The following is a 14,605-nucleotide window of genomic DNA, read 5'->3' on the forward strand; positions in this document are numbered from 1 at the left end:
AAAACTTTAAGGTATGTTTCTGCAAATATACCGAATGTAGAAAAACAAGAAAAGCGGTCACTCCTTCCGAGCTGTGACTGGCAGAGATGGGCTTCGTTCGGGGATTGCTGCTCGACGAGTCGCTTCTCCTTGCCGACGACGAGCATGGTGATCCCTTTCTCCCTCCGAGATCCGCGAGATTGCTTCGCAGGCTTCAGTATTCTAAACTTCGTGTGGTATACCAGCTCATCCGGAGTTTATTCTTTGAATCCATGGGTTTTAATCCTCTGAGGAAAGGGGTTTATTTGGTTCCCTAGGGCTTGTTTTTGGGTGGAAAAAGGAGAAGTTTTGTTGTAAACACTGTCGTAAAGCCTGTTTCTTTGTTGCATTTTCATTAGAATTGTGGATTTGATGTGTAAATAGCTGCGTTTTTTCTTTATTTTGTTAGTTTTATTTCATTAGGAATTGTTTCTTGGAGGGAATTTGGAAATTGCTCAAAAAGAGGTTTATAGATGCGTGCTTTCTTAAAGCTTGTTCCTTTGGCGCATTTTCCATTGATTACGCGGGTTTTGATTCCTGTTTTCTACCTGCTTATTTGTTTTCTTTACTATTGATTGCTTTTGGAGAAATGTGCAATCCTATCTAGGGATTGATAATATGATCAGTTGTCTTAGCATTTGCTGTCTTATTCAATCTGTTACTGGAATTTTGATGCATTTGAAGAAGTGCCCTTGTTTCATTTGTTTTGAATAATTTTTGGGAATCAATCCAAAGATAAACCTTTCTTTTGCTGGTGAAGTGCATAGGACTGGTAATCATATTTATCAAGCTTTATACTATCTATTTTTGGCTGAAATTCTGAATGTTCTTTATAAATTATTCCTATTAACAGTTTCTTGGTGAGAGCCTAAAAGGATAATGATGCTAATAAATCCAAACTTGGATTACAAAAGGTTGATTGCTTGCAATAGGTTGCAAGCCCATCTTTATGATAGCTAAACTATGAAAGGAGACATAATTTGGTCTTGGTGATGGTTCTTGATGTAAGTAGAAAGGAAAATCCAAATGTACATGGCGTTTGATTATGTTTTGATGAACCTGCCGTGTAGTATGCTATATTCTAGTTTTTCCCTTTGAGTGTATGGCTGTAGTTATGGGTGTTTATTTGTTCTTATTCCTGTATGTTCCTGAAGTTCTTTCAACTGTATTCAGTTAATTGATGTTGGCTTAGTGCGATGTTGATTGATATGTATCTTCTTTATTTCTTCTACAGTTCTAGAGCATTACTTTGCAACATGGCCTGACCTCTATATTGCATTCATTGTTCAGGGCATTTGTCATCAAGAGGATCTGTCAAGTAGAAAGGTGTGCTTCATTTTCATGTGTATGGGCAACATGTTTGTAGATGTTTATGTTACTGCAGCTCTTGAAAGTTCCATTTGAAATCACAACTGTGCATATTTCAGATGTGTAATTTACAATAACTTCAATCCTAATTTCACTGCTTATTTATACCTGCATCGGGATCTGATCTTTATTTGGCGATGAGGGAGCTTTCTGGTTATCTTGTGCCTTCTGAAAACCATTAATCAATCCTGGAAAGTGCAGCCTAGTAATACGAAAACAATCAAACTAGTATTGTCTTACTCTGCTTCCAATCCCATTTAGAAATTGTTTTATGATGATTTTAAACCCAGTGTGGCCATCATAATCTTCTGGTGAATGTTCACTATCTTATTACCAAGATACTGTACTAACAATGGACCATGACCACCTCTTCTGTTTTGTTTTTAGGCAAATTTTCTTGGAAGAACAGCAGCTTTGTACTCCTTAGAGTGCATCTCTATGAATCCATTATTTATAACTGATTCACTTAATAAGAAGCTACCAGCCTTGAGTGGCTCTGGTGAAACTTGTTTTTATGTGGCATCAGGAAAAAGTAACGAGCCTATATCTGAACTTAAGAAACTGGGTTGGAAGATCATATACCAGAGTAAGACTTCTTTTTAGTGGATAATATTATATCCTGTACATTGACTAAGCGGTGAACGCTTTGTGCTTTTGGGTGACCACAAAGGCACAAACAACCATCTTTTTTACTTACTGAAATTCTTATATTTAGGTGTTGACAGTTTGCCCACAACAAACAAAGATGTGCTACTTATTAGCCAATTGGAAGAGCTGCCATTCATTCTTTCTGGTTTCAATAAAAAGGTTATTTTAAACTAAGTTACGTTGTTTTTTCCCCTAATTATATACCCTGATTGGCGTAATTTTGGATTGTGTCTAAAGTTTAGTGAACCTTGTGGCTAACTTTTGTTTCATTTAATTCAGGAAGATGACAATTTGATTGTGGTCGGATATGTTATGAAACCATCACGGGAAGAGGATTTTGCCAAGGCAAGTCAAGTGTACAAATATAAACTGGCAGCTGACTTGTAAACTGCTGCTGAGACTTATTTTGCCTGGATTTTGTCAGAGAGGTGCGTTTCCGATGTGTCCTACTCAAAATGGACTGATGTTTGTTCCTCTCACGCTAGAGCTTCCTTTAGAGGTTCAAATGAAAGCAGTTGATGCAATTCTTCATAAAGCAACTGATGAGATCATCAGCATTGACATGAGTTCTTCAGTTGATTTACCAAAAGGAATTTCTTTCTCTGGTGGAATGTGTGAACTAGAAAGGTGAGTTAACTGGAAAATATCATCATATCTTATTGAAATATATTCTGAATCATGCAGATAGTTGGATAAAAATGAGTTCTTAAATATTACATTTCATTAAACAAGCTTGATGAGTGTATGCAGTTTTACCTTATCATTTCTTTTGATGATTTGGCTCTATTTTGGCTCTGGGCATAGATTAACAAAATCAGTTTTGTGGATTGTGGTTTACTCTGCTGAATTTCCTTCAAGCTGTTGAAATAATTATACTGTAAAAAATTTGTTATTTTGTTTTTTAATTTTGTTTTTTGTTTTCCATGTAAATGTATGATTGCTTTTATATGATGAATAATATCTTTGCAGGTATTTCCGGGGCCATCCTGAATGTTGCATAGTTGATCCCCTTGGTAAAATATATCCACTGCTGGATCGTCTTAAGATACAAGGAATTTTACTTGGATTGGAGGACCTCAACATCAAAAATCACAATAAAATCAGAGGGCCTCATTTTATGAAGGTATTTAGTTAAGTTATTTAATATCATTTGAGTTAATTGTAACCAGAATGATGAAATATTTAGTGTTTTAAATCTAAGCCCTTTGGACAATTTGCAACTAATCCCATTTACCATAAACTTCAAATATAATTGCATCTAGTTATTTTGTGCTAGTAAATCTTTGACGGTACCACTAAACTTTGTTTTATCTCTGACTTTTAGCTTTCCAATGAATCCAATCCCCAACTCTGATGCCTTTCATGCCATTTCTTTCAATTATTGTCTGTCTCCTTGCAGTGGTACAATACCCAAAGTTTCTTTATTTGTATTGTTCATTCGCAGCTTGATAGTCTTCAAGATAGCAATATTGGGGACTTACTATTACAATCCAAATTGTCTTTTCCTGTCATTTTAAAGCCTCAAGTTGCATGTGGAGTTGCAGATGCACATAACATGGTACTATCTTAAAATGAACTACTTTTGCTTGTCTTTCTTGCTGTTATAATGCATCACTGTACAGCTGTTGAATCAAAATTTAAATGCATTTCATAGATATGATTTTTGTCTCCCAACATTTTCATCTGTTGTGAGAGCTAATTCAAGCTTTTTAATGGTTTTAATTCTTGAACCATTTCTGCAGGCATTGGTGTTTAAACTTGAAGACTTTCAGGATTTATCTGTTCCACTTCCAGCTATTGCTCAGGTAACAGAGAACTGGCTGGTGATAATTGTTTAATTAATTAGCCGGCCTTGATTCACATTTTATTTTCCAATATTACCTCATTTTTTTCGTGCATTTCAAATGCATGGTCTGCACTTGCTTCATAGCAAAGCATTGTACTCATAATTCACTAATAAATTTCTAATTAATGACATAAGCCTACTGCCGACATTGTTAACATGCTGAGGATAAGCAAGCTTTTGAAGACTAACTCAGTTAGATAAATCACTCGATGAACATTCAATTTTATTGTGTATTCTGTAATACTTTTTTGGGTTAAATAAGCAGGAATATGTGGACCATGGATCTCTGCTGTTCAAATTTTATGTACTGGGGGATAAAGTTTTCTATGCTATCAAGAAGTCTATGCCAAATGCCAATGTCTTGGTGTCATCATCAGAAAAAACCGGCTTCTCTCCGCTTCAATTCAATAGGTAGCTCCAACATTCGACAAACATTTTATTTACTGAAACTCCTGAGATAGATATACTTAAATCTGCAGTTTGAAGTCTTTGCCTGTCGCTAAAGAGGACCAACCTTCTTCAGATGTTCAGAAGATTTCCGAGCAATCTCTGGATTTGGAATTAGTTCACCAAGCTGCAAATTGGTTAAGAACAACCCTTGGTCTCACTATCATTGGATTTGATGTTGTTGTAAGTTTTTCTTTCCTGCTTCATAAATACTGCCACGATATTTTTTTTACATATTGTTCCCATTTCAGTTAAGTTAGGAATATATGTATATATTACTCTCGGTCTCGGTCTTGGTCTGTCATTCTATAAATCTATTGGTTTGTATCGAATCCAAATAGCATATGAATAACGCATGTATCGTTTCCTCGATTTTCAGATACAAGAAGACAGCGGTGACCATGTCATAGTGGACCTAAACTATCTTCCATCTTTCAAGGAAATTCCCGACTGTGATGCCATACCTGCATTTTTTAACGCAATTAAGCATGCATACGAGTTATGGAAAACAAAGCTGGTGACCAAAAATCCCTCCGATGCACTTTGAATTGATGATCAATGATATGCTAACACATGAACAACACAGTATGTTTTGTTTTAAATTTTGAAGCATGTTGAACTTCTGAAAATTTTTAAAACTTCAGAATGGGAATAAATTTTCAGGAACAGGAAGTTGGCTTATTTGCTTCATCGTTGTTTATTTATTTGTTGTGGTATAATGTACAGTGGAAATAGGTGCTGATAGAAATGTTATAAATTTCCATTAGCCATATGGTGTGCATTGTCATTTCCATCCCCATGTTAGAGTTATTGTTGAGCCGCTCCAGCATGAGATAACAACAGAGAATTCCATTTTTTTTTTTTAAAAAAAAGGGAGGTTGAAATTGCTTGTTGTATTTTAACAATGTTTTCAGACCTAGACCGGAAAATGAAACAAAACCAGACCGGGAAATGAACTGACCAAGTAACTATGTCATGGGGTTGGATTGACCTAGTTTGATTGAACCAGATGACATAGTAATTATAATATAAATATATATATATATATATATATATATATCTCTTGTATAAGGTATATATATATTGATTAAGGACTTCCTTTCAAGTGTTTGTAGACCTAAACATTGTGCAACTGTACACTAACGTGGACAAGGTATTGGCTACAAATAGTTTGGGGAATTTGTCCGGTAAGTGTGCTTTTGTGGGGCTTTTATTTTTGTGTCCATGATAAAATGACTAAATTTATGTATATCCTTTTCTTTAAAAAAAAAATTTCTTATGTCACTCTTAACAATTGAATTAATTTTCTACCCCCAGAACCAATATTCTACTACTTTATTAAATAATAATGATATTTTTTAGAAATGAAATGATAGAAAGAAAGAAGCACAGATAATTTATAAAAGGTTTTGTTCAAACTCTTACGAAGTGGAGCTTGTTATAGATTGTTTATGTATTTAAATCCGTAAGATTTTAAAGTATATAAATTAAGTAAATAATATATGATTCAAAGAAATCGTATAATATGAATTTAGATCATAATAAAAAAACCATAGGGTTTGTTTGGTGGACGGGATAGAATATGGATGGATATGATATGAGGACTGGATAGGAGTAGGAAAGGGTATGGGCATGATAAGCTCATATCCTATCATATGTTTGATCTGCACCGGATAAACTATTAGACATCATTTTGTTATCCTATTTTATGTTTGAAGTGGACTGGAAAATGACAGAATATGATATGAATAACATGTAAATAGACAAAATTACCCATTATAATATAGTTATATATATATATATATATATATATATATATATATATATATATATATTTAAAATAGACTTTTTTTTTTTGAATTTTTCTTTAATGATCTACTTATTGGTATATTTTAAAATTTTTAAAAATAAATAACCTATAAATAATGTCCACAAATATATAAATTGCAATATCACCAACTTGCAAAAATTATATTTAATACCTATTTCATTGGAAAAAATCATACACAAAGTCATCAATATGATATAAACCTAAAGTAACAAACTTACTAATGAAGAATGAATAGATCACATCAAAATCAATTTGAAAAAAAAATCATCAGATTAGAGAAACTAAAAATAAAACATGATTAAAAAAATATATTTAGATGAAAAATAATTTGTTCAAATATGAAGATTGACTGAGAAATCTTTAACCACTCTAAATGCGTAAAATCCTACTTAAAATAGTAAAATTAGTGTTCTATCTAGTTGTTGACAAGCTTTTTTGTCCAAAGTATCGTGTTTAAAAGATCAAAAGAAGAGATACAATGCAACTAAGGGAAACAAACTAAATAATAGGATAAAAAAAGATAAATTTGTTTTTTTATCATATCCTACTTGTTTGTATCCTGACTCCCCTATAAGATTCATTATCATGTGTTTGGCATGATAAAATAGACCAATAAAATAAGACTATCATATTATGTTTGATGTGCCAATAGGATATTATAGTCTATTATATCCCATCGTTTTTATCATGTCCATGAAACGGGCACTTAATCACAAACACAATTGTGGGCTCAGGCGCATATAACAAAAAAATTCCAAATTTTAAAGGACAAAAAAAAAACCCCTTTTCCTTCCTTCAGCTACATAAATAACTAGCTAATGCATCAGCGATTCTGTGGTATACAGGAAAAAAACTGTCATTTTTTTTCTTTTGTAAAGAACCTGCACTAACCAAACAGTTGTTTCAAAGAATACAAAAGGCAGAGAGCTTGAACGCAACTGAGAAATTTATAACTCAATCTCCTTTTGTACAAATACCATAAAGATTAACATGGTATGATTTGAGTTCAGAAGTTCTACATGTCATGCTTTACAAGTCAGAATTTGTCATCTGTGCAGACAGTAAAACTGGTCTTTCTACCACTTTGCACAAAATGAAGATGCCATTGAAACAATGGCCTTCATCAATCTGAATTGATTTTAGCATTCAACAGATAGTCCATGTCCAGACTTAAAACAGCGCGCTTATTAATCTCGCCTACGATGCAGCAATGCTTCTCATCCATGTTGATGGCCGCAACATCCTGAGGAAAAATGCAATCTACGCCTGGAGACACCTGTGGATCGATTTAATAGATCAACAAGTATAAACAAGTTCAAAGAAGTTCAAAGAAGAGAAAAACAATGTTTAAGGATATTAGTTATGAGTGTAATATGTCCATGATTTTCAATAATTGAAATTTTGCAGGATTTATCAGGTTTATAACATTTGTTTATATATCTGATGTTTGAATTATGCTTTTAAGGTTCTTGAGGATCTCTCTAGTTAAAAGCTGGCCAAACTTGAAAATTTCGGAAAAGAATGCTGCTTTTTATGCAAAGAAAGGTTTTGATCATGTGCTTACATCGAGGAGGACGTCTCCCAATTTCATCTTGACAATGCCGCTCCGATACACCAACATTTTCCCCATGAGACCAGAAGGGAGGTCTTGCAAGATGCGGCCACCACCATCTTTCTGACTGGCAGATTTCTTCTCCAGTGGAAGAGATGCCGGAAGCTGGAAAAAGAGCAGCCTGGCTTCATCAGATCTCTCCTGTTATTAGTAATAAGTTAAGACAACAGAGACATTCCACCAGAAGTCAATGTATTGTCAATAAGGCTGTTTACCATCAAACCAAGAGTCTCAGCTGGTCTAATCTTGTTTGTATCTTCAACTGAACTTTCCGAAGCCTTCCCAAACTCCTCTTCATCTAGAATTTCTGGAATAAGTCTATTAGTATATTAGCAACTGTTCCATTGCAGAGAAGTAACCGTATTTGTGAACCCAAACATACCTGGAATTCTGAAATCTGGCCTTCTCAAAGGAAGGGTAATAGGATAATAAGAGTTCATATCCTGCAGAATGAAGCATTGAAATGAAGACATAGCCTTGACACATAAAACTGGAGAAATGATCTCAGCAGGCTGCAAGAAAGTGGTGTATTACTAACCCAAGGGTCCACATGTTTCTTCCCTTGTTTTCGGGCTAACTTCTCTCCACCATCTGCCAAATAATAATAATAATAATATAGATTAAATGGTAGTAATGTCGAATGAGCAACATACAAATGACAATTTAACAAGGACCTTGACTATTCATCTCATCAGCCATGCCTCCAGAAACGTCAAATGACATGCCAGAAGCTGATTGACCTAGGTCATCACGATCAGGCAAAGCACTCATTGTTTGCACTGCAAAGATATCAAAATTTTAAACATCGAGGACAGAAAGCAGTTGGTCAGTCAAATAATGAAATCAAAGGTAAATGACCACTGAATGTGGGAACTTGATATCTTCTTTCATCAGCATTGACTCCTGGGTTCCCAAATGATCTAGCATGCATTGAATTGTCCGTGTGTCCAAATGTTACTGTTGGTTCAGCTGCACACATGTACAAATATAGCAACAAATTGATTAATAATCAAGACATGCCACTAATTAGCACATAGCAAAAAAAATACAATATTCATGGGTTAAGAGAACAAGCAATCTCTATCATCATATAGAAGAAGAAGAGAGGCGATGTGAAACATCTTAAAAATGCTACATAGACGTCAATGGGTCCAATTATAAGCCCAAGCATTAAAAAATCTGAACCGGTTTGTTACACCAAGCGGTTCCTTCACATCAAGAGATCAAAACTAGGAACAGTTCTAATCCCCTAAATCTCATGAACTTGGCTTCTATGAAGATTCTATTTTCTATTTGCTATTTAGACCACTTTCCCTAAGTGATTTCAACAAACTCTTCTTTAACAAATAAAATGGCCTTTATAAAATAAATCAGCCAATAAATAAATAAATAAATGACTAGTTTTAATTAAAAATAACTTTATGAGTAAATACCCCTGATTTCAAACAACAAAAATAATTCATGCAAACACACAGATGACCATTGATCCTTTGAAAATCAGCACTTTTCAGTAAATTGATATATTCTCAACCCAGATTCTTGTGTCCTCTGGTCCACTTCAGTACTCTAAACAAGACAAGGCATTATCTCCAGCCATCATAGGTCATGCATTTCTCGCATGCCAAAATGTGCAAGTGTTTATTTGAAATACCAATCATAATAGCAATATGAAGCATAATCATCCTTTTCCTGCCCTCTGCACATATATCTAACAGGCATCCAAGTCAATAGGCAAAGAACTTACCTTGAATACCTGAAAACATTAAATGCTCTTCCTAGCCAAAATAAACTCAATTTGTATATTACATGTAATACAAGGGCAATAACAATAATACTTACTTTTCCTAGGCACCTTAGACAATTTTCTCCCAGAACTTTCATGAGCCTGCAAAAGTGCAGACCTGGTTTTAAAATTTAAAGAGAACAAAATCTAATATAGTAATGCTTGAAAATTTTTTAAATGTATCTACATTCAAAGTTTACAATCCAATACCCTGAGTTTCTTCATCAGCTCACTATCTATCTTAATGCTGGCATCATCCAGTGGATCCCTGTCAGTAATAGAAGAATATGAGAAACTCACCATGAAAACCTGAAACAAAGCAATGTACACTAAAAAATATATTAAAAAAAGAAAAAATAAAAAAGGAAAGGTCACGAGAATAACGTTTTTGCTGTAACAGTTGGTGGTGGTTTGCGAGGGGGGACTTTAGGCGAAAATTTCATTAGCTGCAGATGAAAAATGAAGCATGATATGAAGGCAAAAAATAAGCTTACTTCTGATAGAAGATTTTTCTTCCCTATAATACAAATTTATTAAACAAAAGGGCAAAATACCTTTCGAGGGGAAGCAGAATTACTACTTGATTTGTCTCCCATAGTCTATTGCCCACAAGAGCCAGCACCAACAATTCAAAGCATTAGTTAGTTAGCAAAGCTCCCTACAGATGATAGAGAGAACTCCAACACCATGTGTTAGATAATGGTGCAAGCACAACATTTAATGCGTAATTAACAAAAATATGACATGAGAATTCTAAGATCTCAATTCAAGGCATAATTTAGAAGACATTATCCTTTTAAGAAAGTGTATCACTAATTCATCTTTAACTTATCAATTTATGAGTAGGTGTGAGTCTTGCGTACTTGGGGATACATAAATGCAAACATGATTCTAGTGTACTACCATGCAATTAATTAGCCATATTGACTTAAAATGAAAGTTTATGCTTTCCCAATGAAAATACAGCAACATTATACCACCAAGCATGAGATCTTGAAAAATTGAAGTCATCCACATCTGAATGTTTAAACAGGGGCACAGGAAATTGAGCATAGCTGTTTAATTTATTCCATATCTAGAATCTAGGACGCCATGAGCAGGACAACAACATGCAGTACCCATAAAACATAAGGTTCGTGCAAATTCAAGTGAAACCACCAGGCATGTCACAACTAATGTACGATGCAACCCCTACAAATTCCAATCACACCCTTCTTTGAAACGAAAAACAAATCCATCTTCCAATTATAAGATCATCAACCAGTTACTAGGAGGTTAATAGCTTCAAGCAACTACATAGAACTCAACCAGAACCAACTAAAATTTGGTAGCCATATGGAGTATAAGCTTCTCTATTCCCAACATTTCCAAGTGAGCTCATTCAGCATAATTCTACCATTACATCAAGAAACGGGAAAAATAACAAAAATAAACACAAAAATATTGGACAAATCACATCAGCAGCACATAAGTAGGAGAGCAATCCACAATAACCAACCAATAACCACAAGATAATGGCTTCTAAGTTTACTCTTCAAGCAATTACCTAAAATTGAAACTGAGAAAACAAAGAAAATTGCGAAACCCTAGCCAGCAAGTAACCTATGAACTATCAAAAACTCCATTTTTACACATTCACATCAAAAAATGAAAGCAAAACCAAAAACATAGACAGACCACATCACCAACACATCCAAAAAGCAAAAACTTGATGAACCATTGATAGAAAATGTGCAATTTCTTGCCTAAAAACCGAATTTTGGAAAGAAAATCTCATTATTACACATTCACATAAAAAAAATGAATGCAAAACTAAAACAAAGACAGACCACATCACCAGCACATCGAAAAAGCAAAAATTTGAAGAACCATTGACTGAAATTGTTTAATTTCTTGCCTAAAAACCGAATTTTGATAAGAAAATCTCATTATTACACATTCACATCAAAAAATGAAAGCAAAACCAAAAACATAGCCAGACCACACCACCAACACATCGAAAAAACAAAAAATTGAAGAACCATTGACTGAAATTGTTCAATTTCTTGCCTAAAAACCGAATTTTGGAATGAAAATCTCAAGAGAGGGAGAGAAAAAGGATACCTAGGGCACAAAGAACGAGAGCAAGTGACCTGAATTCGCAGTCGCGGGAAGGAGAAACAGAGCCGTGAATATATAGATGTGACAGTTCAAAGATCACAACCGTTACTTTTTGCCTCGAGATTCGCAACATATGCTTTGCGATGTGTTATCTCTCCAGATTTCGAAGAGGTATTTTTTTTTTCCTTTTTTCTTATATGCCCCTGTGAAATATTATAATTTGTTATCTGGCTGAAAGATATTTGAAATAGGCCCCTTTGAAATCATGTTCTTTAAAATAAATTTTGGTATTAATATTTTATTTATAAGCTTTTAAAACTTATGTAACTAAGTATAAATTTTTCCAGATGTAACGCGTGACAGTTGAGAAAAAAATGACGGATTTTTTTTTTATTTGAAAATATTAGTGAAATAAAACTTTTTTTATTCTTATCTTGGTTTTATTTTTATTGTTAATTTATTTATTTTATTTTTTTTAAAAAAGAAGTGTATGGGTTATTTAATTGATTTGGATGGAATCAATACCCCACCCGCTCTCATCTTGAGTTATTGGGATCCACATAAAAGCCCAAACTCTTAATAGAGTTAATTCTTCTAGGTAAGTTTTGAACTCTCATAATCATTACTTTTTCTTAAGGGATCTGGGGTTAGTGTAGCTAATCAACCAGACTTGTTAACCTTGATATTTCAAGTTTTTTTTATTAAATTTTTTTTCAAAATATTTAAATTTTATTGAATTTATTAAGTTTAAGTGAGATATTAATATATGAACTAACTCCTTTTTATCAGTTTGAATCACAAACTAAAAATAAAAATAAATAAATAAAACTATCAAATTTTCTAATCACCACTACAATTAATTTTTAATCATTTTTATAAAATTTTAATAAACCAATCAAATATTGATATAGTCCAAAAATTTGTGCTCGCACATATACCATTATATATTTCCTCATTCTAGTTCAAATCACAATACTTGAACCAAAAAGACCACCAAAAAATTTTCATTCTAATTAATTTTTCTTATGAATAATAGCATACAAAGTCGCTTTTTATGAATATAACACAATACAACAACACTTTGAACCCGGATGTACGATATATATACGCAATGATAAAAATAAGTATATGAATCCCGGGTGAACAGGTGTATTATAGCAAACGACGGAGTAAACGATCTGTTGGGGAGAGATTTGAACCCATGACCTCCCCCTTACACTTTGGTGTCATACCATTGGACTATCCAATGGTTGATAATTTTTTTTTTTTATTACTCACAATTATTACTCACAATAAAAAAGGGAGCATAAATGAAAGGCATCTAATAAATAAGAATTATTGACAACAATAAGCTAACTATTGACAATATAATTTATAGACAGAGATAAAAGAAATGAAAACTTTGGTAACTTCTAATTTGGACTACTTGTTGGGTTAATTTTTTTAATAAAATAGAGTTAATATTTTAATACATTTATGCTTTCACTGTATGTGAATTAAAATTTGAACCAATATAAATAAAAATAATCTACTTAAAAAACTTTAGTATTAATAGGCTAAGTTGTTAGCAATGCAACTTAAGATTATTTCTTAAGATTATTATTGTCTATATAGAATATTTGAAGTTGAAGTTTTATTTTATTTTATTTTTATGTCAAACTTGGCTTCGGTCAAGATAAGAGACAAAATTAGTTTTATCATTTTTGTTCTATTGCCTCATATATGGACAGAGAAATGGTGGACTAAGTTATCCTAACATCATCTCTCTAATTTTTTTATATAAATTATTTATTTAAAATAGCTTAAAAGGTGGGGCCACCTAAGTTATTGTCTATTTCTAGACTATTTGATGAGGTAAAGTTTTATTTTATTTTAAAAAATAGCCAGCTTAGTGCAAAGTTAGGCACTTAGTCAGACTCATACACCCCTTAAGTGTACAAGTCATAAGAAGTAGTAAAAAATATAATAAAAAAGATTAGATAGTCAAATTCATAAGGGCTGGGAATCTCTTAGTAATAATTGCTCTTCTAATATCTAACTTGTTCAAAGATTGGAGAAGTTCTAATTTATGAATCTAGAAAGAATAAGAAAGGGTGAAAGAAGACAGATAGAAGTAGGAAAGTAAACTAAGTAGAGCCACTGATATGAAGTAGCGCCCTGGACTAATCCTCAAGAGAAACAAGTATTGACTCTTCTACAATGACTATCAGGTTTATCTTCTTGGATTGAAGAGTAAACCTTAAATCGAAAGGCTCAACACCATATGCCTTATCTCTAGGCACATACTCGATCCTAAACTTCTATGTGGCTCTAGAAGCAATTTTACAACTACAGTAATCATACAAATCAAGTTTTGCAATCACAACTACGGCAATCATGCACATCAAGTTTTGCAATCACATTATGGAAATCACAACTATGGCAATCATATACTTCAAGTTTTGCAATCACAACTATGGTAATCATGCACATCAAGTTTTGTAACACAAGATTTAACATAGAAGAATCCAAAAAAACTCCATAGTCATTGCAAAAGAGTAAGTTAAATACGTATCTGTTCAAAGTTCAATAGCTCGGGGTACTGGAGAATGGTTAGCCCTTATGGGTTCACACAATGACAAAAGGATAAAGAAAACAAATAAGAAAGAACTCATCGAACTCCCTCTTGCATCTCTAATCCTCCCAATAGTGCTCCGAGGACCTTCTTGCCAACTCAGCTCCACTCCAGATAATGCTCCAAAATCTCAGCTCTCTTCCCTAATTGGATGCTGGTGAAGATTGTCCAACGGCCGCCCTCGAAAATCCAAGCTGAAGTCCCCCAAAACCCTAATTTGGGGCTTAAAAACTAATTCCCGACACAAGCATGGCCGTGCTTAGGCCATGCTTAATGACCATGCACTTTACAAGTTGTTCTAGGGTTTGCATCAGCTCGTGCTTAGGCCGTGCTTCCAT

General features: G+C 33.5%; 2 protein-coding genes across 8 annotated transcripts; one reads left to right on the forward strand and one right to left on the reverse strand.

Annotated features, from left to right (window-relative positions):
• The first annotated feature begins 8 nt into the window (after positions 1-8).
• LOC120253497 (inositol-tetrakisphosphate 1-kinase 6) lies at positions 9-5,017 on the forward strand. 5 transcript variants are annotated; one of them, XR_005534294.1, is made up of 12 exons: positions 9-215; positions 1,309-1,344; positions 1,774-1,972; positions 2,102-2,193; positions 2,314-2,379; positions 2,459-2,661; positions 3,004-3,157; positions 3,479-3,592; positions 3,777-3,839; positions 4,146-4,291; positions 4,367-4,510; positions 4,707-4,845. XR_005534294.1 is itself a non-coding variant. In XM_039261836.1 (12 exons), the coding sequence occupies exons 1-11, from the start codon at positions 87-89 to the stop codon at positions 4,501-4,503; spliced, it is 1,302 nt and encodes a 433-aa protein (XP_039117770.1). In that variant the 5' UTR covers positions 9-86; the 3' UTR covers positions 4,504-4,510; positions 4,707-4,845. The 5 variants fall into 5 exon arrangements, 4 of the variants coding, with proteins under 4 accessions (XP_039117770.1, XP_039117768.1, XP_039117767.1 ...); XM_039261836.1 differs by having other exon boundaries at positions 4,404-4,510; XM_039261833.1 differs by having other exon boundaries at positions 22-215; positions 4,360-4,510; positions 4,707-5,017.
• A 2,069-nt stretch (positions 5,018-7,086) lies between these two features.
• LOC120253501 lies at positions 7,087-11,701 on the reverse strand. Of its 3 annotated transcripts, none has more exons than XM_039261841.1 (12): positions 11,657-11,701; positions 10,108-10,152; positions 9,938-9,999; positions 9,764-9,821; positions 9,610-9,655; positions 8,629-8,739; positions 8,445-8,549; positions 8,309-8,361; positions 8,153-8,213; positions 7,986-8,077; positions 7,723-7,911; positions 7,087-7,434 (listed from the first exon to the last, which is right to left on the reverse strand). In XM_039261841.1, the coding sequence occupies exons 2-12, from the start codon at positions 10,147-10,149 to the stop codon at positions 7,282-7,284; spliced, it is 972 nt and encodes a 323-aa protein (XP_039117775.1). In that variant the 5' UTR covers positions 10,150-10,152; positions 11,657-11,701; the 3' UTR covers positions 7,087-7,281. The 3 variants fall into 3 exon arrangements, with proteins under 3 accessions (XP_039117775.1, XP_039117776.1, XP_039117773.1); XM_039261842.1 differs by having other exon boundaries at positions 7,723-7,875; positions 10,108-10,211; positions 11,657-11,699; XM_039261839.1 differs by having other exon boundaries at positions 10,108-10,211; positions 11,657-11,699.
• Between the last annotated feature and the right edge of the window lie 2,904 nt (positions 11,702-14,605).

The sequence above is a fragment of the Dioscorea cayenensis genome, unplaced genomic scaffold, assembly GCF_009730915.1.
Source record: "Dioscorea cayenensis subsp. rotundata cultivar TDr96_F1 unplaced genomic scaffold, TDr96_F1_v2_PseudoChromosome.rev07_lg8_w22 25.fasta BLBR01000104.1, whole genome shotgun sequence".
NCBI classification, from domain to species: Eukaryota; Viridiplantae; Streptophyta; class Magnoliopsida; order Dioscoreales; family Dioscoreaceae; genus Dioscorea; species Dioscorea cayenensis.

Coding starts and splice junctions, on each gene's coding strand:
- LOC120253497 (XM_039261833.1), top strand. CDS start 87: ATGGGCTTCGTTCGGGGATTGCTGCTCGACGAGTCGCTTCTCCTTGCC. Junction 2,380..2,458: donor GGGAAGAGGATTTTGCCAAG/GCAAGTCAAGTG, acceptor GGATTTTGTCAG/AGAGGTGCGTTTCCGATGTG. Junction 3,593..3,776: donor TTGCAGATGCACATAACATG/GTACTATCTTAA, acceptor CCATTTCTGCAG/GCATTGGTGTTTAAACTTGA.
- LOC120253501 (XM_039261841.1), bottom strand. CDS start 10,149: ATGGGAGACAAATCAAGTAGTAATTCTGCTTCCCCTCGAAAG. Junction 8,078..8,152: donor GCCAGATTTCAGAATTCCAG/GTATGTTTGGGT, acceptor GACTTATTCCAG/AAATTCTAGATGAAGAGGAG. Junction 7,435..7,722: donor TGGGAGACGTCCTCCTCGAT/GTAAGCACATGA, acceptor ATCGATCCACAG/GTGTCTCCAGGCGTAGATTG.